At 44.2% G+C, this 24,650-nt stretch overlaps 1 protein-coding gene across 1 annotated transcript in view; it reads right to left on the bottom strand.

The window, feature by feature from the left end:
- The window catches only part of DNAH8 (dynein axonemal heavy chain 8), a 589,186-nt gene that overhangs the window by 500,452 nt on the left and 64,084 nt on the right, over nt 1–24,650 (bottom strand). The window contains exons 8-9 of the mRNA XM_084624647.1: nt 16,971–17,147; nt 1,572–1,685 (exon numbers count right to left, since the gene is read on the bottom strand). Of these exons, the coding sequence (XP_084480773.1) occupies nt 1,572–1,685; nt 16,971–17,147 (291 nt within the window). The remainder of the gene's footprint in view (nt 1–1,571; nt 1,686–16,970; nt 17,148–24,650) is intronic.

Genomic DNA, 24,650 nt, shown 5'->3' with positions numbered 1-24,650 from the left:
TCTCTGTAAAGATTATGATCTACTGAATATATACATTCTATTTGTATGCATGTATCATTTTTGTATTTGAAGTTATGAATATTGGCTGTGTACTTGTTTGATTTTAAGTAGCCTTAGTAAGGCATTTGGTCAGCTTCTTTAGAAAGGAAATTTGCAAGTTAAGTGCCCAATCAAGAAACACTTAATGGACAATAGATCGTGGAAGTCTTCAATCCACATAAGAAGTCTACCTGAGGATGTTCAAAGTAGCATGTGAACAATGGCTGCCACGTGTAAAGTTCTGAGCCATGCATGGACATGTGACTTGCCCATGTGACTCCAAAACTCCACCTTGGAGCTGAATTCTGGATAGGAGAGAGAAGGGGGTCTCCACACACAAGAGAGTCTAGTTAAGCTCCTTGGAAGCCCCTCCATTTTGTCTTCAGCTGGCTCAAGAGATAGCCTCTCCACCCCCAAAGGATACCCGAAAGAAACTGGAACAAAGGACAGTAACCACGGGGTTGTGAGTGATTGCTGGGCCTAGAATAGAGGGAGGTTAGTCTGTAAAAGAAGCTTACTGGAACATCTCTGAGGGTGAGATTTCATCTGAAATCACTTTCTTACTGTATTAGGTTTACACTTGCGTGTTTTATTTTATTTTACTTGGTAATTCACTTTGTTCTGTCTGTTATTACTTGGAACCACTTAAATCCTACCTTTTGTATTTAATAAAATCACATTTTACTTATTATTTAACCCAGATTATGTATTAATACCGGGGCGGGGTGGGGGGGACAGCTGTGCATATCTCTCTATCAGTGTTATGGAGGGCGAACAATTTATGAGTTTATCCTGTATAAGCTTTATACAGGGTAAAACAGATTTATTTGGGGTTTGGACCCTACTGGGAGCTGGGCATCTAAGTGTTAGAGACAGGAACACTCCTTAAGCTGTTTTCAGTGGGGGACGTGGTTCAGACCTGGGTCTGGGTTTGTAACAGGTTAGCGTGTCTGGCTCAAATTGGCAAGGAAAACAGGTTGGAAGTAGTCTCAGCACATCAGTCAGCAGTTCCCAAGGGGTTTTCTATGATCCAACCCATCACATCATGTATTAGAGAAACTGTGGTTTCTTGGATACAATTGTATGGTTATTGTTGGCACATGCTGAATTTTTAATGAAAACCACTAAATTTAATTATATGATCTTTGTAGTGTACATAAATGTATTTTTTTCTCTTTTAGCTCCTTAAAACGTATATACTATTCCAAGAAAGACAAAATGGACATTCACAATTGTTAATAAAATACAAATTTAAAAAATGTTTGGACCCTATAAGAATTTAGACTTAATTTCTATGCAAAAAGGTACAGTAATTAATATTTCATTGCATCTAATCCAATATATTAATGGTTTAAAAATAACAAGTTACACAAAAATTTAGAAAAAATACATTTTCTGAAGTAGAACATCCCACAAAGAAGATTACTTCTATCCTAAAGTTTACTATCTACTACTTTCTATCCTAAAGTTTTTCTATGCATTCTACATGACTATTTAAACTGTGTACTGAGAATCACAAAAGGTATACTTACAAGATCATAGTTATAAAGCGGTTGACATACTTTTTCAAGTGTGTATAAATATCTCACATTATCTTTTGATTCATTTGCAGTATCTGTGATTCTGGCATCCAACTCTCGCCACATCTAGAGGGAAAAATACTACAAAAACTTCATACATATCAATGTATTATTGCCAATGTATAGATGTGCAGAATGTACACATTTGTAAAAAATGGTTATCTACCTTTCCATAACTGTTGTTCTTCAAGATGTATTGCACACGTCCATGCCACTGTAGGTGGGTGTGTGTGCCCTGTGCACAGAAGTTGGAGTTTTTTTTCCCTCAGCAGTACCTGTTGGAGTGGCTCGAGTGCCCTCTGTTGCTGTGCACTATTGCGTGCTGATAGAAGAGAGTGGAGCCACTCCTGTCCTCCTCAGTTCCTTTGTATCAGACAGACTCCAGAACAGAGGTCAGGTTGGGTAGGTCATGAAAAGGACACTTGCAACACATCTCAAAGAACAACCATTACAGAAAGGTAGGTAATTGTTTTTTCTTCTTCAAGTGATTGCACATGTCAATTCCACTGTAAGTGACTCAGAAGCAAACACACAGGGAGTTGAGTTCAGAATCTATCTTAACAGTTATTGCAAGACATCCCATCTGAAACTGCCATTGTCTCTGGACCGATGGGAATTGGCATAATGAGGGGTCCTATAATGGTAGCCAGCCAGTCAGTCAGCAGCACAGACAGCTGCAGCAGCACAGGAGCCAGCAATCAGAGCTGTAAATGGGGGAGTTTCAGTGGGAGTTTGTAAGGGGAGTTTGGGGGGAAGAATAAGAGCCAGGAAAAGGAACAGACAGGCTAGTGAAGAGAGTGTGTGGTGTTCTGGCAGTTTTTTCGTGCTCGTTGGGGGTTTGTTTTGCTGTGGGTGGTGGTGTTTTGGTTTGGTTTGTGTTTCCCCAACTAATAGGACTTAGGTGAGAAGGTTATGACAGACACAGAGGCAGTAGTGGGAGTGACCCAAGTAGTGGAAGACACAATGAAGGTGACTGGATGTAGAAGCTGTGGCATGTACATGATCCTGGAGGGGGTACCTCCACTCCTCGTCTGCATGAAGTGCCGCCTGATAGAGTTGGCGGAAGAGAAGATCCGAGGACTGGAGATGCAAGTGGAGACTCTGGTTGAGTTTATAAGGGGGTTCAAGCAGATGATGGACCAAAGACATGAGGAGGCTGAAGGGAAAAGATCAGACTTTCAGATGGAAGCAGGACTGAAGAACTCTGAGGGGATACTGCTGGGTGAGGAAGGTGGACAGTGGAAGCATGTGACTAAGAGAACCAGCCAGAGGAAAAGACAGGCCAGTGAAGGAGAAATAGAGCTCAGGAACAGGTCTGCAGAGTTGGAAAATGAATAAGGGGCACAGCAGGTGGTCACTGAAGGTGAGAGGCCAAGGAAGAAGAGTAGAGCAGATAGTCCTACTGAAAGAGGGCAAGAGTCAATGGAGATAACCACACCAAATATGAGCCCCAGGAGGATACAGGATGGGTTGCAGAGGATTGCAAGGGACAATAGAAATCGAGAGGACTTGCGGCCAGATGGAACAGAAGATAGACTGGAGAATCGCACCATCGCCAGGAAAAGGCAGGTCTACGTGATTGGGGACTCATTACTGAGAATAGACAGGCCTGTAACAAGAGCTGATCCAGAGAACAGAAGGATGTGCTGTCTGCCAGGTGCTAAGATATGGGATATGGACCTGAGGCTGAAGAGGATCCTAACAGGAGCGGGAAAGAATCCATTGTTTGTCCTTCATGTGGGAACAAATGATACGGCTAGATTCTTGCTGGAATGTATCAAGGGAGACTATGCCAGGCTGGGGAAGATGCTTAAGGAAATCGAGGGTCAGGTTATCTTCAGTGGGATAGTGCCTGTTCCTAAAGGTGTGACAAGATTATGATGCTCAACAGATGGCTCAGGCAGTGGTGCTATAAAGAGGGCACTGGGATGTATATGGCCACTGGGAAGCGTTCATGGACAGAGGACTGTTCTCTCGGGACGGACTTCACCTGAGTAGGAAGGGAAACAGACTTCTAGGATAGAGGATGGCACAACTGATCAAGAGAACTATAAACTAGGAATTCAGGGGAGATGGTTGGGAGATGTCCAGGTAATCTCCACGCCAGATTCTCTTTGAGAGGGAAGAAAAGAAAGTAAGAAAGGATACAGCTGTGGGTTGGAGAATGAACATAAGGCAGAAAGGCAGTGTACATATCAATCTAATAGGTAATATTGGCAGTAGAATGTCTGTGCCCAATCGGGTAAAGAATGTGAGCAAAGCCAAACAACAAAAATTAAGATGCTTGTACACTAATGCGAGGAGCCTAGGTAACAAAATGGAGGAACTAGAGCTACTGGTGCAGGAAGTGACACCAGATATTATAGGGATAACAGAAACATGGTGGAATAGTAGTCATGACTGGGTACGGGTATTGAAGGGTATGTGCTGTTTAGGAAAGACAGAAATAAAGGCAAAGGTGGTGGAGTAGCATTTTATGTCAATGATGAGGTAGACTTTAAAGAAATAAGAAGTGATGGAATGGATAAGACACAGTCTGTCTGGGCAAAAATCACATTGGGGAAGAAAGCTACTAGAGCCTCCCCTGGGATAGTGCTTGGGGTCTGCTATAGACCACCGGGATCCAATTTGGATATGGATAGAGACCTCTTTAATGTTTTTAAAGAAGTAAATAGTAATGGGAATTGTGTGATCATGGGAGACTTTAACTTCCCAGATACAGACTGGAGAACAAGTGCTAGTAATAATAATAGGGCTCAGATTTTCCTGGATACAATAGCTGATGTATTCCTTCATCAAGTAGTTGCTGAACCGACAAGACGGGATGCCATTTTAGATTTGGTTTTCATGAGCAGTGAGGATGAGCTTGGTTCGAGCGATTATGAGCTAATTCAGTTCAAACTAAATGGAAGGATAAACAAAAATAGATCTGTGACTAGGGTTTTTTATTTCAAAAAGGCTAACTTTAAAAAATTAAGGAAATTAGGTAGGGAAGTGGATTGGACTGAAAGACTTGTGGATCTAAAGGTGGAGGAGGCCTGGAATTACTTCAAGTCAAAGTTACAGAAACTATCAGAAGCCTGTATCCCAAGAAAGAGGAAAAAATTCATAGGCAGGAGTTGTAGACCAAGCTGGATGAGCAAGTATCTCAAAGAAGTGATTAAGAAAAAGCAGAAAGCCTACAAGGAGTGGAAGATGGGAGGGATTAGCAAGGAAAGCTACCTTACTGAGGTCAGAACACGTAGGGATAAAATGAGAAAGGCCAAAAGCCATGTAGAGTTGCACACTGCAAAGAGAATCAAAAGCAATAGTAAAAGGTTCTATAGCCGTATAAATAAGAAGAAAACAAAGAAAGAAGAAGTGAGACTGCTTAACACTGAGGATGGAGTGGAGGTTAAGGATAATCTGGGCATGGCCCAATATTTAAACAAATATTTTGCCTCAGTCTTTAAGGAGGCTAATGAGGAGCTTGGGGATAATGGTAGGATGAGAAATGGGAATGAGGATATGGAGGTAGATATTACCACATCTGAGGTAGAAGCCAAACTCGAACAGCTTAATGGGACTAAATCGGGGGGGCCTGGATAATCTTCATCCAAGAATATTAAAGGAATGGGCACATGAAATTGCAAGCCCATTAGTAAGAATTTTTAATCGATCTGTAAATTCAGGGGTTGTACTGTATGACTGGAGAATTGCTAACATAGTTCCTATTTTTAAGAAAGGTAAAAAAAACAATCTTGATAACTACAGGCCTGTTAGTTTGACATCTGTAGTATGCAAGGTCTTGGAAAAAAATTTGAAGGAGAAAGTAGTTTAGGACATTGAGGTCAATGGTAATTGGGACATAATACAACATGGCTTTGCAAAAGGTAGATCGTGTCAATTCAACCTGATTGCCTTCTTTGAGAAGGTAACAGATTTTTTAGACAAAGGGAACGCAGTGGATCTAATTTACCTTGATTTCAGTAAGGCATTTGATACAGTTCCACATGGAGAATTATTAGCTAAATTGGAAAAGATGGGGATCAATATGAAAACTGAAAGGTGGATAAGGAACTGGTTAAAGGGGAGACTACAGCAGGTCACACTGAAAGGTGAACTGTCAGGCTGGAAGGAGGTTACTAGTGGAGTTCCTCAGGGATCGGTTTTGGGACCAGTCTTATTTAATCTTTTTATTACTGACCTTGGCACAAAAAGTTGGAATGTGCTAATAAAGTTTGCAGATGACACAAAGCTGGGAGGTATTGCCAATACAGAGAAGGACTGGGATATCATACAGGAAGATCTGGATGACCTTGTAAACTGGAGTAATAGTAATAGGATGAAATTTAATAGTGAAAAGTGCAAGGTCATGCATTTAGGGATTAATAACAAGAATTTATGTTTAAATTGGGTATGCATAACTTGGAAGTAACAGAGGAGGAGAAGGACCTCGAAGTATTGGTTGATCACAGGATGACTATGAGCCGCCAATGTGCTATGGCCGTGAAAAAAGCTAATGCGGTCTTGGGATGCATCAGGCGAGGTATTTCCAGTAGAGATAAGGAGGTATTAGTACCGTTATACAAGGCACTGGTGAGACCTCATCTGGAATATTGGGTGCAGTTCTGGTCTCCCATGTTTAAGAAGGATGAATTCAAACTGGAACAGGTACAGAGAAGGGCTACTAGGATGATCCGAGGAATGGAAAACCTGTCTTATGAAAGGAGACTCAAAGAGCTTGGTTTGTTTAGCCTAACTAAAAGAAGGCTGAGAGGAGATATGATTGCTATCTATAAATATATCAGAGGGATAAATACCACGGAGGGAGAAGAATTATTTAAACTCAGTACCAATGTGGACACAAGAACAAATGGATATAAACTGGCCATCAGGAAGTTTAGACTTGAAATTAGATGAAGGTTTCTAACCATCAGAGGAGTGAAGCTCTGGAACAGCCTTCCAAGGGAAGCATTGGGGGCAAAAGACATATCTGGTTTCAAGACAAAACTCGATAAGTTTATGGAGGAGATGATATGATGGGATAGCCTAATTTTGGCAATTAACTGATCTGCGACTATTAGTGGTAGATATGCCTGTGGCCTGTGATGGGACGATAGATGGGGTGGGATCTGAGTTACTACAGAGAATTCTTTCCTGGGTGTCTGGCTGGTGAGTCTTGCCTACATGCTCAGGGTTTAGCTGATCACCATATTTGGGATCGGGAAGGAATTTTCCCCCAGGGCAGATTGGCAGAGGCCCTGGGGGTTTTTCGCCTTCCTCTGCAGCGTGGGGCACAGGTCACTTGTTGGAGGATTCTCTGCACCTTGAAGTCTTTAAACCATGATTTGAGGACTTCATTAGCTCAGACATAAGTTAGAGGTTTGTTACAGGAGTTGGTGGGTGAGATTCCGTGGCCTGCCTTGTGCAGGAGGTCAGACTAGACGATCATAATGGTTCCTTCTGACCTTAAAGTCTATGATTCTATGGAAGTGTGGAGTGATGACCATGCACAAGAGATCCAGGGTGAGATTGTCTGAATGGAAACTGGAGGGCCCCTACCTCTCTCTGCAACTGCTAAAAAGAATTGTGTAGAGGATCTGTAGAGATTTAGCATGCTCCAGGTAGAAACTTAAAGCCCTTCTTACATCCAAGAAGTGAAGCTTTTCCTCATCTCTAAGTGTATGGCGTTTCAGAAAAATGTGGATACATAGATTGCTTGTTTAACACAAAAATTAGAGACTACTTTTGTAAGAAATGTCAGGTGAAGGCAGAGATAAACTTTATTTTTATGGAAAACTGTATATGGGGGGTTCTGACACCTGACCTCTCAACTAACCCACCCTTCTGGCTGAGGTAATTGCCACCAGAAATGCCACCTTCACAGAGGAGAAAGTAAGTTACAAGGGGTTTGAAGGGAGGTACCATCAATTCTGTTAGGAGTAAAATCAGATCCCAAGGGGGGATGGGGTCTCGTATTTGAGGGTACAATTTGGCCATATACTTTAGGAATCAGGTGATGCTGGCCTTGGAGAAAAGGGATCTATTATCCACCCAGACGTGAAAGGCTGAAATAGCTGCCAGATGCACCCAGATTGAGTTAATAGCCAAACTTTTTTTTAGACCTGGAAGATAGTCCAGTACGAGGTGCAGGGTGCTTACTCTGGAGATTCATCTTTCCTACGAGACCAAATGGAGAAGCACTTCCACTTAGTGAAGTCAGTGTTTCTAGCTTAGAGTTTTCTGTTATTCAGAAGCACTTTTTGCACATTCTTCAAGCAGAACTTTTCAAAGGGTATCAGCCATGAAGCATCCACAGTGTTAGAGACCTTGGAGGTTGGGATGAAGCAGATGCCCCTGGTCACAGGAGATTATGTCTGGATCTAATGGGAGAGACAGAGGCTCAATCGACAAGGTTAGTAGGATCAAATACAAGTGGTGAGGAGGCCACACTAGTACTATAAGGATGTAGCTAGCATGGTCTCATTTTATTTTGAATAAGACTCTGGGCAGTAAAGGAATCAGAGAGAAGGCTTGCAGGAGGTAATTCTTCCAGGACACGAGAAAAACATCTGTCAGTGAGCCTGGGCTAAGCCCTCCCCAGGAACAGAACTGATGGCATTTTCTTTTTGAAAACCGTTTTTGAAAACACTTGGGTGGATTATACAAAAATCTCAGAAATGGACTGCTTCCTGGAAGAGTTGATTTAACTGTGTTCCTCCTTGTCTGTTTATGGAAAACATGGTCACTGAATTATGTGTCAGAATTGATCAATTTTTTCCCCACTATGTGGGAAAGGAAGGCCGAGCAGGCTAGACATAGCACTTTTAGCTTCCTGACATTTATGTGAGAATCTAGATACCTACATGACCAAAGACCTTGCATCTGTAGGGACCCCATATGAGCTCCCCAATCCAGAAAAGACACATCTGTGACCACCAGGAGGGTTTTCAGGATTTGTCTTGATTTTCTAGGAAACCCAGAGTACAGAATGTGGACAGGACAGTGGATAGACTACACAGGACTTGAGCCTTAGACCAATCTCTGATCCACCAGTCCTCCAAGTACAGAAACACATGGACACCTAATTTTCGAAGACAGGCTGCCACCACCACCGCCATGCACTTTGTGAACATCATAGGAGCAGCTGGCAGACTGAACAGGAGCACTGTGAACTGATAATGGCAACCATTCACCACTTAGGGAAACAGGAAGCAGCTGGAATAGAAGCCTGTTCCTCTGAGTGTTACCTAGCAGCTCTGTGTTCTTGGGGAACCAGGGTACAGTACCCAGCCTGTCTGACTCACGAAAGGACCCACCCCGCCCGCCTCTGCTTGAACCAAAACCAATCAGAAAAAAGACTTACAAAAAGCTATGAAAAGGCAGTGGGAGACACACCTAAACCCTTGGGATAAGGATGACAGAATTAAGGAAACTCCCCTAACCTCAATTGCATTGCACACCAAGCTCAGTAGTTATCAGACCAATTCTAGTAATAAATCCTTTATTGGTAATCAAAATAGTGAAGCTCCCTAATTGCATTGTGAGCTCCCTCCAAGGAACACCGCCCAAAACCAGGAATGATCAGCTCCCATGTCTAGCCTGAACAAAACAACTTTGGTATACTTCATTGTTTACACATAAACAAATCTAGTGTTTTCCCTTGAACCATTGTTGTTTCTCCGCAAAAAACACTATTCATGCTCAAGTAAGTGTTCTGATGCCTGGATCCAAAATCTGAATCAGTTCCATTGCGACTTCATCTTCTCCTGACTGATTATGCTGGGGGCTCTGCCTGTCTCCAGCACTCCAGACCCTCAGCTACCTCCACCTCTCTCTAAGTATAGCCTTCTGCCCTGATTTGTGTGATCAGCTTGGAGGTTCTGTTCGACCCAGCCTACTGAGTCCAGGGACATCTAAGGGGTCAGTTTGGAAGTGCTGATTAACCTGGTCCTCTCAGACGCGCTCTGTTAATGTGTGTGAGTCTGATTCTGGGGCTGGAAGAACCTAGCCCTGGGGAACCTAGGTCCTCCAGGATAGCTCCATTGGGAGGGAACTTGCAGCAGGGAGAAGTAGAGCTCCATATGAGAACACAAATGATACAAGAAGTACATTGATAAACATACAGAACGCCCCTCCTCCCTGAAGAGTAACCCTAATAAATGAGCATACCCCAAAGTAACAGGCAAAGCTGGTAACATGAGGCACAGTGGAACATCTATGGCCTCTGCCTGAAGAAAAAATTGGATCTCCCATTGCACGGCAATCTCATGAGAGTGGTTCCTGAAGAGGACACAGGGAAGGGGGGCGTGGAGAAATAAACTGGATGGCATATCCCCATTCCACCATGCTTATGATCCACTGATCTGATGTTATGTAGGACCGAGCACTTAGGAAGTGGGATAAGTGAATGGTAAATAAAAGATGGAGAACAGAAGAAACTAAAGTAGGTGGTACACTATCCTCAGCTAACCCTTCAAAATGTATTTTTGGAAGTGAGGGTTGGATGGGATGAGCCCACTGATGCCGAAGAGGATGGCAGTGAAGGGAGACTCCTATAACCCCTGCCCTTTTCCCTTGGTAGATCTTGGAATTGAGAAGCTAAATTTTGGTGTCTGAATGGCTGCTGTGTATGAAATTGCTTTCTTTTCATTGCTGAATGTTTAGATTCCAAGCAATTTGAGTTTCTCTCTGGAATCTATGAGACTATGAATCCTGTCATCCCTCTTCTCTGAAACAAAGAGAAGGGCTTTCAAAAGGGAGGTCTTGGACAGTCTGTTGGACCTCTTAGGGTAACCCAGAAAACTGTAACCATAAACACCTTCTCATACAAACGGCTGATACCATGGTTCAAGCAGCTAAATCTGTGCTATCCAAACTGTTTTGAAGGGCAGTCCTGGTGACCAACTTACCCTCTTCAGTCTTACTGAAAACTCTTGTCTACAGTCCTCTGGTAACTTGTTGTAGAATTTTTTAATGCTCTCTGTGACAAACTTCCTCCTCTGCCTTGGTGGGTCCTGCGCTTATTGGAGGATTTGCTTGCCTCAGAGGTTCACGGCAGCCCTCAGTTTGGCCACTTTTGCTAGTGGCTCAAACCTGCCACTCACTCAGCTAACCTCATCATTGGCCAGCCTGGGAAAAAGGAAGGAGAACAATCCCCGCAGACTCTGCTGATCCACCATGTGGGTCGGGGAACAGCCCAGAGACCTTCCCTTCTGGTGGAACCCAGGGTCCAGGTCAACTCCTCCTGTGTCTGATCAGGAGTTGGGAGGTTTGGGGGGAACCCGGGCCCGCCCTCTACTCTGGTTTCCAGCCCAAGGCCCTGTGGACTGCAGCTGTCTAGAGTGTCTCCTGGAACAGCTGCGTGATAGCTACAAGTCCCTGGGCTACTTCCCCATGGCCTCCTCCCTTCTTTATCCTCATCACAGGATCCTCCTCCTGGTGTCTGATAATATGCTTGTACTCCTCAGTCCTCCAGCAGTACACCATCTCACTCTCAGCTCCTAGTGCCTCTTGCTCCCAGCTCCTCATACACATGCCAGAAACTGAAGTGAGGTCCTTTTTAACTCAGGTGTCCTGATTAGCCAGCCTGCCCTAATTGATTCTAGCAGCTTCTTAATTGGCTCCAGGTGTCCTAATTAGCCTGCCTGAATTTGTTCCAGCAAGTTCCTTCTTGTTCTGGAACTCTCCCTGTTACCTTACCCAGGGAAAATGGACCTGCTTAATCTGGGACTAATATATCTGCCTTCTAACACTCTCCTGTAGCCATCTGGCCTGACCCTGTCACATCTCCCAAAGGGTGAAGTGATATCTACTCAGGCGTGTCTGCTAGTTTGCAATCCTGAGTTACCCACTTTCTGAAGAAAAAAGCTTCCAAGCAAACATATCCAGCCTAATAGGTTCATAGACTTTAAGGCCAGAAGGGACCATCATGATCATCCAGTCACACCTCCTGCACATCGCAGGCCACAGAACCTCACCCAGCTACTCCTGTAATAGACCAATAACTTTTGGTTGAGTTACTGAAGTCCTCAAACCACGATTTAAAGACTTCAAGTTACAGAGAATCCATCATTTACTCTAATTTAAGCCAGTAAGTGACCCGTGCTCCATGCTGCAGAGAAAGGCAAAAAACCCCACAGTGCCTCTGCCAATGTGACCTGCATTACATTGGCATTCATGGCTGCATCACATTGGCAGCTCATAGTCATCCTAAGATCAACCAATTCACCGAGGTCTTTCTCCTTCTCTGTCACTTCCAAATAATAAGTCCCCAGGTTATTGTTGTTAGTCCCTAAGTGCATGGCCCCCGATTTGTTTGAATTTGGCTTCCATCACAGATATGTTAATTTCTACTCTCATATCCTTGTTTCCATTAGCCCTCCTGCCACTAATCCTAAGATCCTCATTATCCTTATTAAAAACTGAGGCAAAGTATTTGTTTAGGTATTGGGCCATGCCTGAATTATCTTTGATCTCCACTCCATCCTCAGTGCCTGGGGGGTCACTTTTTCTATTCTTTTCATTTATATAGCTAAAAACACCTTTTACTATTGGTTTTAATTTCCTTTACAAGGTCCAACTATGCTTGGCTTTTGGCAGTTCTCACTTTTTCCTTACACTTTCTGACATCCAAGAGGTAGCTTTCTTTGCTGATCCAACCCACCTTCCATTCCTTATAGGCTATCAGCTTTCTCTTAATAACTTGTTTTAGATGCTTGTTCATCCAGTTTGGTTTGCAACCCTTCCCTATGCATTTTTCCTCTTGCTTGGGATGCAGGATCAAGATAGTTTCTGCAACTTGACAAAGTAATTCCAAGCCTCCTCATATTCAGATCCTTGAACTCTTCAGTCCAGTCCACTTCCCTAACTAATTCCCTTAAATTATTTAAAGTTTAGAGTCCTTGATTTCAAAAGGGCAGAGACAGAACTCTTTTTATTTATCCTTCCATTTAGTTTAAACTGAATTAATTCATGATCACTCGAAACACGGTTGCCCTCTACAACCAATTATTCTATGAGATGCTCACGACTTATCAATACTAAATCTAAAATGGCATCAACTCTTGTTGATTCGGTGACTATTTGGTGAAGAAATCTGTCAGCTACCACATCCAGGAATATCTGGGCCCAACCATTAGTAGTAGTACTTGTCTTCCAATCTATATCTGGGAAATTTAAGTCTCCCATAATCACACAATTCCTGGTAGTACTTATTTCATCAAAAATATTAAAGAGATCACTATCCATAGCCAAATTGGAACATGGGGGGTCTGTATCATATCCCAAACACTATTCTAGAAGAGCCTCTGTTACCTTTCTTCCCCAAAGTGATTTTGGTCCAAACAGATTCCATTTTATCCATTCCATCACTTCTAATTTATTTACACTCTACTTCATCATTAATATACAATGCTACTCCTCTACCGTTGCCTTGATTTCTATCTTTCCTGAACAGCACATACCCTTCAATACTTGTAGTTCAGTTATGACTACTATTCTGCCATGTTTGTGTTATCCCTCTAATATCTGGTTTCACTTCCTGCACCAATAGCTTTAATTGCTCCACTTTGTTACCCAGGCTCCTTGCATTAGTATACAGACATCTTGCTTGTTTCTGCTTGGCTTCACCCAGATTCTTGCCCAACTAGGTACAGCCATTTTACCGCCAGTGTCACCTATCTGGCTCTTTGTATCATTGGTATTGGCACTATTTTTCATCTTGATTTCCATTCTCCTACCCTTTGTTGTTCCTTTCTCCATTGCTGTCTCCTCTTTTACTTGATTTTCCTTCCACTCAATGTTAGAATAAGGTGTGACAATTACACGAGCATCTCCAACTTTTCTCTCCCAAATTCCTAGTTAAAAGCTCTTTTAATTAGTTGCGCCAACCTCCATTCCAGAAGTCTATTTCCTTCTCTACTCAGGTGGATTCCGTCAGATGAAAACAGTCCTCTGACCATGAATGCCTCCCATTGGCCAAACATTCCAAAACCCTCCTTACAGCACCATTGCCTGAGCCATCTGTTGATCATCATAATCTTCTCACCTTCACTCTCCTCCTTTAGGGACAGGTAGAGTTCCACCGAAGATCACCAGAGCCTCCATTTCTGTAAGCATCTTCCCCAGCCAGGAATAGTCTCCTTGATGCATTCCAGCAAGAATATAGCACTATCATTTGTTCCCACGTGAAGGACAATCAGTGGATTCTTTCCTGCTTCTGCTAGAGAGCCTCTTCAGACTCAGATCCACATACTCCATCTTAGCTCCTGGCAGTACATCCTCTGGTAGTTCTCTGGATCAGCTATGGTGACAAGCATGTCTGTTCTTCTTATAGGGAGTTCCCAGTCATGTAGACCTGCACCTTGCTGTTGTTGGTACAATTCTCCAGCCTTTATCCTTCTGTTCTTTCTGGTTGCAAGTCCTCTTGTCTTTTGTTTTCACTTGCAATCTTCTGTGAGTTATCCTCTAACATCCTGGGGTTCTGAACTCTGGCTACCTCGATTTACTCTTCTCTTCTTCCTGTAGGACAAGCTGCTCTTCTTCCTTGTCCTCGCACCTTCTGTTACTGCCCGCTTAGCCCCTTAATTTTCCAACTCAGCAAACCTGTTCCTCAGCTCTATTTCTCCTTCACTAGCTGGTCTTTTCCTCTGCCTTCTTCTTGCAGTCACAAGCTTCCACTGGCCACTTTCCTCATCCAGCATGCTACCTTCACAGTTCTCCAGTCCAGGTTGCATCTGCAAAATTTGAGTTTTCCCTTCAGCCTCCTCTCTCCTTCCCTCCATTATCTGTTCAAATCCCCTTCAAAACTCAACCATCATTTCTACCTGCACCTCCAAACCTCAGATCGTCTCTTCCATCAGATCTATCAGGCAGCACTTCATACAAAGCATCTTTCAGATATCCAGTCCAGGATAATGTACATCCCGCCATTTCCACATCCAGCCATCTTCATCGTCTCTTCCATTTCTTGGGTCACTACCACTGCTGCCTCTGTAGCCATCACAGCCTTCCCTCCTAAGCTCCCATTAAGGAAAAACAAACCAACCACACATACACAAAACAAAAACAGAACACCACACACTGTTTCTCCACACACACACACCCCCGCAAACTCCTCTTACAAACTCCCACTTAAACTCCCCTGTTTTCAGGTCTGTTTGCTGGCATCTGTGCCTCCTCCCTGAGTCTTTGCTTTTTGGTATGGAAGCTTGTTATCCCTGTCTTTTCCACTCATTGGCAGCTGCCATCACAAAAGAACCCGGAGGGGGATGGATGATAGTAAAAATGTTCATAACTTTTAGAAGGGACAAAGTACTTCCTCTTGGCTCATTTTGCTGGGGGCGGGGGGCAGGAAGGAGGGTGTCTGCCAAAGAGCCTTCACTGGTTCCATGATGGCTTCATTAGTTGATAGAGCCTCCCTAGCCAGGATTGCCAACACCAGGATGTCTACCAACTTGTGAGAGCTCTCAGACAACTCTTCTGCCTGAAAATCAAGTACAGAGGCCTTTTTTTTAAACCTCAGTGGGCTCTGTAGTCCTCCAGTGAGTAACTTCATGGCTCTGTAGCCTCATCTGGTTATGAAGACAGACATTCAACTGATATCTGAGGTAGTGGCTGAGGCTGCCCAAGTGAGTTCTGGCTGCTCAGTACTAGTCTTTGTACCAGAGAAGGGTGATCTTGGTGCCTGGAACCGGTCTCAGCACCATATACCAGGGAATGGTTCTCTTGATGTCTCTGGTTCACCCTCCATGACTGCACCCAAGAAGGTTGAAAGGAGGACATGGCTGGAGGGGGAATGCCCCAGTAGTCACCAAAAGGGCCACTGATGGTTAAGTTGGGGACCATTGCTGGAGTGCTGCACAGCCCATGCTCCCAACAAATCTGATGGGGGGATGTGCCATCTCCCAGACATAATAGGGAGGACCTCATCTCTGGGTCAGAGGAGGAGGATCCCTCTAACAGAAGAGGGACCAATCCCAATGGGACTGGTGAGAGATAGCCCAAGCCCAGGGATGGGGGTAGCAGGGATATCACAGGAGGCTTCCCTATCAACAAAACAGGCTTCTGAGGAGGTTTGGATCACAGTACTACAGGATCTCGGAGCGGTGAGGTATGAGCCTCAGGCATCAGCACCGACTGCAAGCTTTCCACTGCCGGTGATACCAGTACCAAGAGGCTAAGCAAGTCTCTTGCAGTTGCACATGCCTCTGATGTTGTTGGGATTGGCACCATCTCTTGGCTCTACAAATGTCCTTCAGGGGACAGACTCAACAGACCTGGAACGAGCTCTGGAGGCTGCAATCCCCCATGAGAGATGATGAGTGTTCTAGGGATTGCCTCTCTCCCAAATGCTTTGTGGAGTGTCTGCCTCTGTCTTACTTGGATACTGATGAAGAAGCAGAATCTGAGGAAGGTTTGAGTCTTTTCTTCAGTATCAGGCAATGGGACCAAAGAGCCAGAGAGATCACCAGTGGTGCACCCCGTAAAAAAGTAGATGTAGTTGGTGTGCTTTGCCCATGTGATGACACCAATGGGGGGTCAAAATACTGCTTCCATAAGCAAACACTTAAGTCTCGCCACCCCATCTTTTTCTGATCAAGGCTTGAAACCTTTATAAATGTGACATTTGTCACTGATGTGAGATTCTCTGAAACATTTCAGGCAGGTTGGATACAAGTTGTTGACTGGCATAGGCTTTGTGCAGGTCTGGCAGGACTTAAACCCCAGGAAGTGAGACATCATTCCGGTATTGGTCCCAGTACCGAAAGAGAGAGAAAAAAGGTCAAAAGAGACAAAAATGGACACCTAGCCCTAAAACTACGTAAAATTGACTAAAACAACTAACTTACAAATATATGCAAAGAAGAATGAGGGAAGTTCTTGACTTAATCAAGTCTGGAATTGTTCCAACAACTGTCACTGGCAGTAGGAAGGAACTGAGGGGGAGGAAGGCAACTCCACTCTCTTATACCAGCATACAGTGGCACGCAGCGACAGCAGGCACTCAAGCCACCCCAATGGGTACCGTTGAAGGGGGAAAATCTCTGACTTCTGTGCACAGGGAGCACACACATCTACAGTAGATTTGACACGTGCAATCACTCAAACTTAATGATATTCAGAAAAAACAATGTCAAGGCAGGCCCTGAAATTATCTTGAGTTAGCTTTAGTAATTGTAATTTATTTCTACATTGCCTAATAGCCCATGCTATTTCTCTCCATATACTATGAACTGTACCTCCTCCCCTATATTTTCCTCTTTCTTCTCCCACTTCTCCTCTCAAAGACCCATGAGGTAAAATAAATATTGCAAATCTAGCTCAAAGCAACCAAAGGAGTTTTTAAAGGAACAAAATAAGAATTACCTTTAATAGTTTGGAATGTCCAACATTTAGAACATTTATGACAGCTTTGCAACTTGGTCCTTTGATCTGCTCAATAATAAAATTGAATTTAGCAGACATACGTTTCCAGTGTTCTAGTTCAGTCAATGGTCCTGAATCGTCGGCTTCTTTTCTCATCTGCTCACTCTCAATAAGAACCTGCAATCAATAAAATAACTTTAAATATTGTGACGGGGCAAGGCCAGATGGCTGTAGAAAAGTAGTGGGAGATAGATATATTAGCCCCAGGCTAAACAAATCCCTGGTACCAGGATAAGTAAATGGCAGCTGCTCCAGGTCAATTAAGACACCTGGGGCCAATTAAGATCTTTCCAGAAGGCAGAGAAGACAGCTAAGTTGACTGGGACACCTGAAGCCAATTAGGGGCTGGCTGAAACTAGTTAAAAGCCTCCCAGTTAGTCAGTTGGGTGTGTGTGTCAGGAGCTGTAGGAGGAAGCTGCCCTGTTGGAGGAATTGAGCAGTACAAACCATTTCAGACGCAAGGAAGGAGGCCCTGAGGTAATGGCCCAGGGAAATGTGCACGTCCTATTTCCAAAAAGTCAGCTACCATAGTTCCTACTATTAGGGTCCCTGGGCTGGAGCCCAGAGTAGAGGGCGGGCCCTGGCTCCCCCCTTCCCTCCCTGATTAATCACTGAGACTGGAAGACAACAGAGGCTGTGCGAGGGAGGGTTGCGTCTCCTCACCTCCCTTGCTGGTTTATGATGAAAATGGCTCAGTAGGCTGTGACCCTTGCCTTTAGAGAGAGAAGGGCTATGTGGAGGGTCACAGTGAACCTCTGTGGCTAGTAAAATCTGCCAGGAAACGTGGGACCCAAGGATACAAGGACAGAGCTTTGTCACAATATAAAACAAAGTTTGTATCTCTAGTTTAGATATTTCTTACTCTATGTAAAGAAATGTTGCTTATCCTACAATAACTATGTTTTTTCAAGATATATTGTCCCCACAGATTCCACTCTTGGTGTGTATGCACCCCATGAACATGAGAATGGATTGTTTGGAATGGCAGCTTCCTCTGGAGGTTCTCCCACACCCTAAGCACCCTCCTGCTTCCTGTAGTAGAGAGTGTAAAGGGCAGGGAAGGTCACAACCCACTCTTAGTTCATTTGCTAATTAGAATCCCTCGGAAGGAGAACTTAAATCAGCCAGGACAGAGAGCTGGACATAGAATCACAGAAATATAGTTCTGGAAGAGACCTTGAGAAGTCCTCAAATCCAGTCGCCGGCACTGAGGCAGGACCACGTACACCTAGAGCACCTGTGACAAGTGTTTATCTAACCTGTTCTTAAAAGCCTCCAACAATGGGTGTTCCAGAACCTCCCTTGAAAGCCTGTGCTTGCTTATTCTTATAATTGTAAAGTTTTCTAACACATAAACTAAATCTCCCTTGATGCAGAGTAAACCCATTATTTCTTGTTCTACCTTCAGTGGACATGAAGAATAACTGATCACTATCGTCTTTTACAACAGTACTCAACATATTTGAAGACTGTTATCAGGTCCCTCCTCAGCCTTCTTTTCTCAAGATTAAACAGGCCCAGTTTTTTTAACCTTTTCTCATAGGTAGGCTTGGCAGGCTTCAATTTAAATCAACAGATGTCGGTAAACTTCAATTTTAGCTGAAACACTGAAATCGATGAAAAAAACAGCCATAGGTAACAGAAGGCACAAGTGCAGCCTCCCCCCATACTTGTACTTGCAGGGATCATGTGTCACTGGCCTTGTAGCAGCTCAGAGAGCCCTCTGCAGCATTGTTGTCAAGGGAAGGAGAGAGTGAGGTTGTGACAGCAGAGCTGCAGAGGGCTCCTTGGTCAGCCACAGATCTGGTGACACTGGATACCTGCAGGAGCAAGATGAAATGGAAGGCTGAACAATATTATAAGCACTGAGTATAACATACCTTATTTAAGCTAACCTCAGCCACACCTGGCACTACATTAAAGATCTTATCATGGACACATCTATGTTGTATGACCCTGGTAAGGAAGCTCTGTAGCCAGCCCATATCTGGTACAAAAGCTTGACCTGCAGTACTGTGTACAAGGTATACATGAAATGCTATCAGAAGTAAAGTAGTGCAAGAGGAGAACAGAAACAGAAGGAACAAATCAACACAGATTGCAGACAGAAGGAAAGAAAAGCAACAAAGTTTGCATGATCTCATCAACATGCCACTCTTCAGTGCCCCTCAGAACTTCTGTTTTGACAAAACCTTCAGAATAGACAGACTGAAAGCAATATTTTGCAAGATTTCACATTGCAAACAAACTCCACAAGGAAACTGGACATATAGCGAGGTATGCTCTTTAATTTTTGCTATGGGGAAGCAGGCAGAGCATATCTTTAAATCATTCACCTTTACTGAAGACTGTGATAAAGATGACTATAAAAGAGTTTGGGCAATGTTTGACACATACTTTATACCGCCGAGAAATAAAGTTTATGAAAGAGCATGCTTTCACCAGAGAATTCAAGAACCAGGCAAAAATGTTGAATGTTTTATAAGAATTCTGTATGCACTGGCTGAAAACTGTCATTCTGTGAATGCAATACACGTAAATATCAGAGATAGGCTGATTATTGGGTTATCAGACAAAAGCCTTTCACAGCAGCTACAATTAAAAACAGGCCCTACACACAGAAAACAGAAAAGCAGTCTGAGCTAGTAAAACAGAAAACCAAGGGCAACTTCTCAAACTTGAAAAATCTGAAACTAACTTATATGATGGGACAAGGCCAGATGGCTATAGTAAAGTAATGGGAGAGAGAGATATTAGCCACAGGCTAAACAAATCCCTGGTACCAGGACAAGCAAATGGCAACTGCTCCAGGTTAATTAAGACACCTGGGGCCAATTAAGATCTTTCCAGAAGGCAGGGAGGACAGCTAGGCTGTTTGGGACACCTGAAGCCAATCAGGTGGGTGCGCGTGTCAGGAGCTGTAGGAGAAAGTCGAGCTGTTGGAGAGACTGAGCAGTACAAACCATATCAGGCATAAGGAAGGAGGCCCTGAGGTAAGGGTGAAGTGGATCTTGAGGAAGTGGGGGCTGCTGTGGGGAAGTGGTCCAGGAAATTGTATGCGTCCTGTTTCTAAAAAGTCAGCTACCATAGCTGATACTATTAGGGTCCCTGGGCTGGAGCCCGGAGTAGAGGGTGGGCCTGGGTTCCTCTTTTGCCCCCCAATTAATCACTGAGACTGGTAGACAACAGAGACTGTGCAAGGGAGGATAGCTTCTCCTCACCTCACCCCACCTTGTTGGCTTATGATGAAAATGGCTCAGTAGGCTGTGACCCTTGCCTCTAGAGAGAGAAGGGCTACGTGGAGGGTCACAGTGAGACTCTGAGGCTTGTGAAATCCGCCAGGAAACGCGGGACCCACGGAGTCAAGGACAGAGCTTTGTCACACTTAGAAGCTGTAGATGCTAAGAGTAATTACCAAAAGACTCCTGAGACTAAGAGGGGCAGATTTCAGGCAAACTGCAAAAAGCATTTTAGACTAATTACACAAGAAGTAGAAAATTTCACAGCTCAAGATGTGTGTCCAACTAAAGTAAAATATGGAAAACATGCATAGAATATATAATTTTTGCAGCTTATTACAATCAAGAACCATTGTTTCTGTAATCTATCACCCATGATGACACAGAACCTGTCTGGAGAGTGAACTGAAAAGACTATTTGACTTTAAAACTGACTCAGGAGCAGATGTGACCATCATCTCAGAAGGGACTTACAATCACTTTCAATGCCTCCCAGAGCTGAAATCATGACTCAGCCTTGATTAGCCCTGGAGATATTCTGAACTGCACAAGCCAGTTCATCACACAAACAATTTACAAAGACAAAAAGCTATGTATTCAGAGCATATGTGATCAAAAGATCAAAGACCAACAACCTACCCAGCTGCATCATGGCAGCTATGATGGGCCTAGTGAGAAAGGTGGAAGAATTCAATGGAACATTTGGTGATAGTGAACTTTTGAAAGGAGACTCAGTACAAATAACCGTAAAAGGCAATGCTAAATCATACAGTGTACATACACCACAGGATTCTCATTACTTCATAAAGTGGAAACTGAGTTAAAGAGAATGGAATGGATTGGCATAACTGAGAAAATCTGAGCCAGCACCCTGGTGTGCCCCAACAGTACCAGTTACAGAGAAAAATGGAAAAATACAAATCTGTGTGGATCTTAAAAGACTAAATGAAAAAGTTGTGACTGAAAAATGCATCCTCCCAACACTGCATGACTTTCTTCTCAAAGTGAAAGGAGCTACAGTATTCTCCAAACAGTCGGCTGTGGCATAGCTGGTGTACTGTTGCAATAACATGTGTAAGCAGTGTCAGGATGAGCTCCACCCTGACATCTGGTGGTGAGGTGTGGCAAGTTGTGGAAAAGAACTTCAGGGGCCGATCTCATTTGCATAGGCACACCCACCACGCCTAGAATGAGACCATAGCTGCCCAAATGGTCACTTTGGCTGCTGTGGGATCCCCAGTGTCTCTGTTATTGGGGCAGGAAGAATAAATTGTTATTACCCTGATTATGGGAACTGTGCTTGGAACTGTACATGGCCTTTTGTTATGATGGAGGGATTCACCATCAACTAAGTAGCACTCGCTAGGCAAGGGTCATGGGTTCCAAAACTGTGTGAATGGAGAGAGGCTGGGGACAAGTAGTAATACTTGGTGGCATGGGCCCCTTGGTGAGGGCCTTACATGCTAATTGCACTTCCTCCTCTCTCCACTGTGGAATATCAGAGCTAATTTTGATTTCATTAGAAGTCTAGTTATAGGCTGCTGAGCTCACTTTGGGCTGACAATGCACCAGCACTGGGGCTCCCCTACTACAAGCTGAATTCACCTAAGAGCTGAAATCACTGAGTGTTGTGTTAAGTAGTGGGGGAGCCTGAAGATATATTGTGGAGCAGTTTGCGGGATGGCTGGTGAAGCAGTTCGACACGGAGCAGTGTGTGGATGGCAGGAGCTGCTTGTGGGCCGTGGAGCTGAGCGAAGGAGTTCGTGGGGCGGCTGGCGGAGCGGAGCGCAGCTGAGCGAAGGAGTTCGTGGGGCGGCTGCCGGAGCGGAGCGCAGCTGAGCGAAGGAGTTCGTGGGGCGGCTGGCGGAGCGGAGCGCAGCTGAGCGAAGGAGTTCGTGGGGCGGCTGGCGGAGCAGAGCGCCACTATGGAGCTATGGGGCGGTCAGCTTCAGATCATGTAAGGTGCCTCTTACCCCCGTCCCATTTCCACCCAGGTTGGGAGGTAAAGCTCTGCAGATAAACTTTCGAACTCTGGGGCTGCCCTGACCAGGGACAGAGACTTTTGGGGCATTGGACTTTTGGGACTTTGGGTGATTTGGGGTTGCTGGACTCAAGAACCAAAGGGAAAAGGCCATGCCCCAATTTGCCTGGGGTGGGTTTTTTTTTTTGCTCATGGGTTGTGTTATGAATCCTGTTGGTGGTGTTTCCCCAACATAATGCCACATTGTTTCTCTCTGTTATTAAAAGGCTTTTGCTACACTCAGACTATGTGCTTGCGAGAGGGGAAGTATTGCCTCTTGGAGGCGCCCAGCGGGGGTGGTATATATTTGTCCCAGGTCACTGGGTGGGGGCTCGAGCCGGTTTGCATTGTGTTATTGGAATGGAACCCCTAGATATTGAACCCGGCCCTTGTTGCTGCCAACTCTGACGGGCAGAAGGGTTACACATGGATCTGTGTAGAAGGCAGTTGCATTTTGCTCTTGCACACTCGCACAAGCAGACAAACTATATGCATAGATTGAAAAGGAGTGTGTGGCAACTGTATAGGTATGTCAAAACTTCTACAGATGTCTGTGTGGATTGGATGCTTTTACACTGATAACAGACCATAAATCACTTACAACCTTCATCAGTGGAAAAGACCTGGATCAAACACCTCTAAGATGCCAATGTCTACTGATAAAGTTAATGTAATTTAACCCAATTGCTAAATACATTCCTGGTGGAAAATGTGGTAGTAGCAAAAAGACTGTCACGGACCCCAGCATCACACTCAACTACCCGTGAACTTGAAAATTACATACAGGCCTATGTGGATGCTGTGGATGCATAAAGACCAGTGTCAGAAAATAGACTATACCAGTTACAATAAGCAACATTGACAGAAATAGTTTCAAGAAGTTCTAAGTTACATTAGGGGTGGGTGGCCTAAGTATCTAATGGAAATTAAGGAAGTGACAAGAGTCCTTTGCAGTATGTGGACAAATGAGCCAAGTGGACTTGTGATGAAAGGTGACTGCATCTTATTTCCAAATGAAATGAGAGGAAAAATCCTAAACCTCATCCAAGAAGGACATCAAGGACTAACTAAATGCTGTGAACTGACTAACCAATCAATGTAGTCACAAGGAATCAGCAGTGAAGGTGATGAGAAATTCTGTTTTCATGGATAGATGTATGTAGGAGCACGTTGCCATGGGTCCAAACAGAGAGCTGGTGAGACGGCACAAAACTAGTCCGGGATCCCAAGGTGGGGTGGGGTCTCGGATTTGAGGGTAAAGGTTTTGAGGGCCCTTAAGGAATCTTTTTGTTAATGGTTGGATAAATATGGAATGAACTTCTATCTTGGGATGGAATGCAGTAATGGCAGCCAGATGTACACGAACGGAGCTTGTGAACAGTCCTAATCTTTTAAGTTCTAGAATATAGTCTAGAATGAATGGTTCGTTGCTGGGACATGGTTGGTATCGCACCAAGTCCAGAATCTTTTCCATTTATGTAGATAAGTATAGCAAGTTGTAGCACGTCTTCTATTTAAAAGAATCTCCTTTACCTCTTCCGAACAGGTCAGCTCTGGATCCTGAAACCATGAAGGAGCCATGCCTTCAGGTGGAAAAGTTCTCAGTTCACATGGAGGATTTGGCCTGCATCCTGCGAGAGGAGGTGTGAAGTCAACTGCAGGGTGATTGGTGGACAGACCATCATGTGCATGAGGTAAAGATACCATATCTGTCCTGGCCAGGATGGGACTATGAGAATGACTCTGGCTTGTTCCATCTGTATCTTGTGAAGTACTATGAGCAGTAGGGGAAAGGGTGGAAAGGTGTAGAGTAAGGGTGCAGCCCATGTATGAGGAAGGTGTCTCCCAGAGATCAGTGACCCAAACCCACTCTTGAGCAGAATTGTGAAGGCGAAGAGATCAACCGCTTGGGAATCCCCAGTGGTTGAATATGTATTGTACGGTTCTTGTGTCTAACTCCCACTCATGGACTTGTGAGGATCTCCTGCTTAATGAATCTGCCATGGTGTTCTGGTGTCCGAGTAGGTATGCTGCAGAGAGAGAGGAATGGAATACCCTTTGTTGACAATTTCCAGAACCCACTTGTCCATGGTGATTTGTCACCATGATGAGTATAAGTGGGTCAAGGAGTAGACAAATTGATGGGTTATTGGAGATGGTTGCAGCACCTGGACCAGGGGAAGGCATCTTGGGGCCTCAACCAAATTTTCAAAATTGTTGTTTGGAGCTGGATGGGGGGAGGGGCACAGTTCATTGCACTGGTGTGTGTCTCTGTGTGGGAGGAGGTCTCTGTCACCTGCATTGTGTCATACTACTACTGAGGGGTGAAATGTGGAGGTTGAGACCTTGGGGTATGTTGAT

Source organism: Lepidochelys olivacea, assembly GCF_965140295.1.
Source record: "Lepidochelys olivacea isolate rLepOli2 genome assembly, chromosome: 3".
NCBI classification, from domain to species: Eukaryota; Metazoa; Chordata; order Testudines; family Cheloniidae; genus Lepidochelys; species Lepidochelys olivacea.
This window is presented reverse-complemented; position numbering and strand designations above follow the sequence as displayed.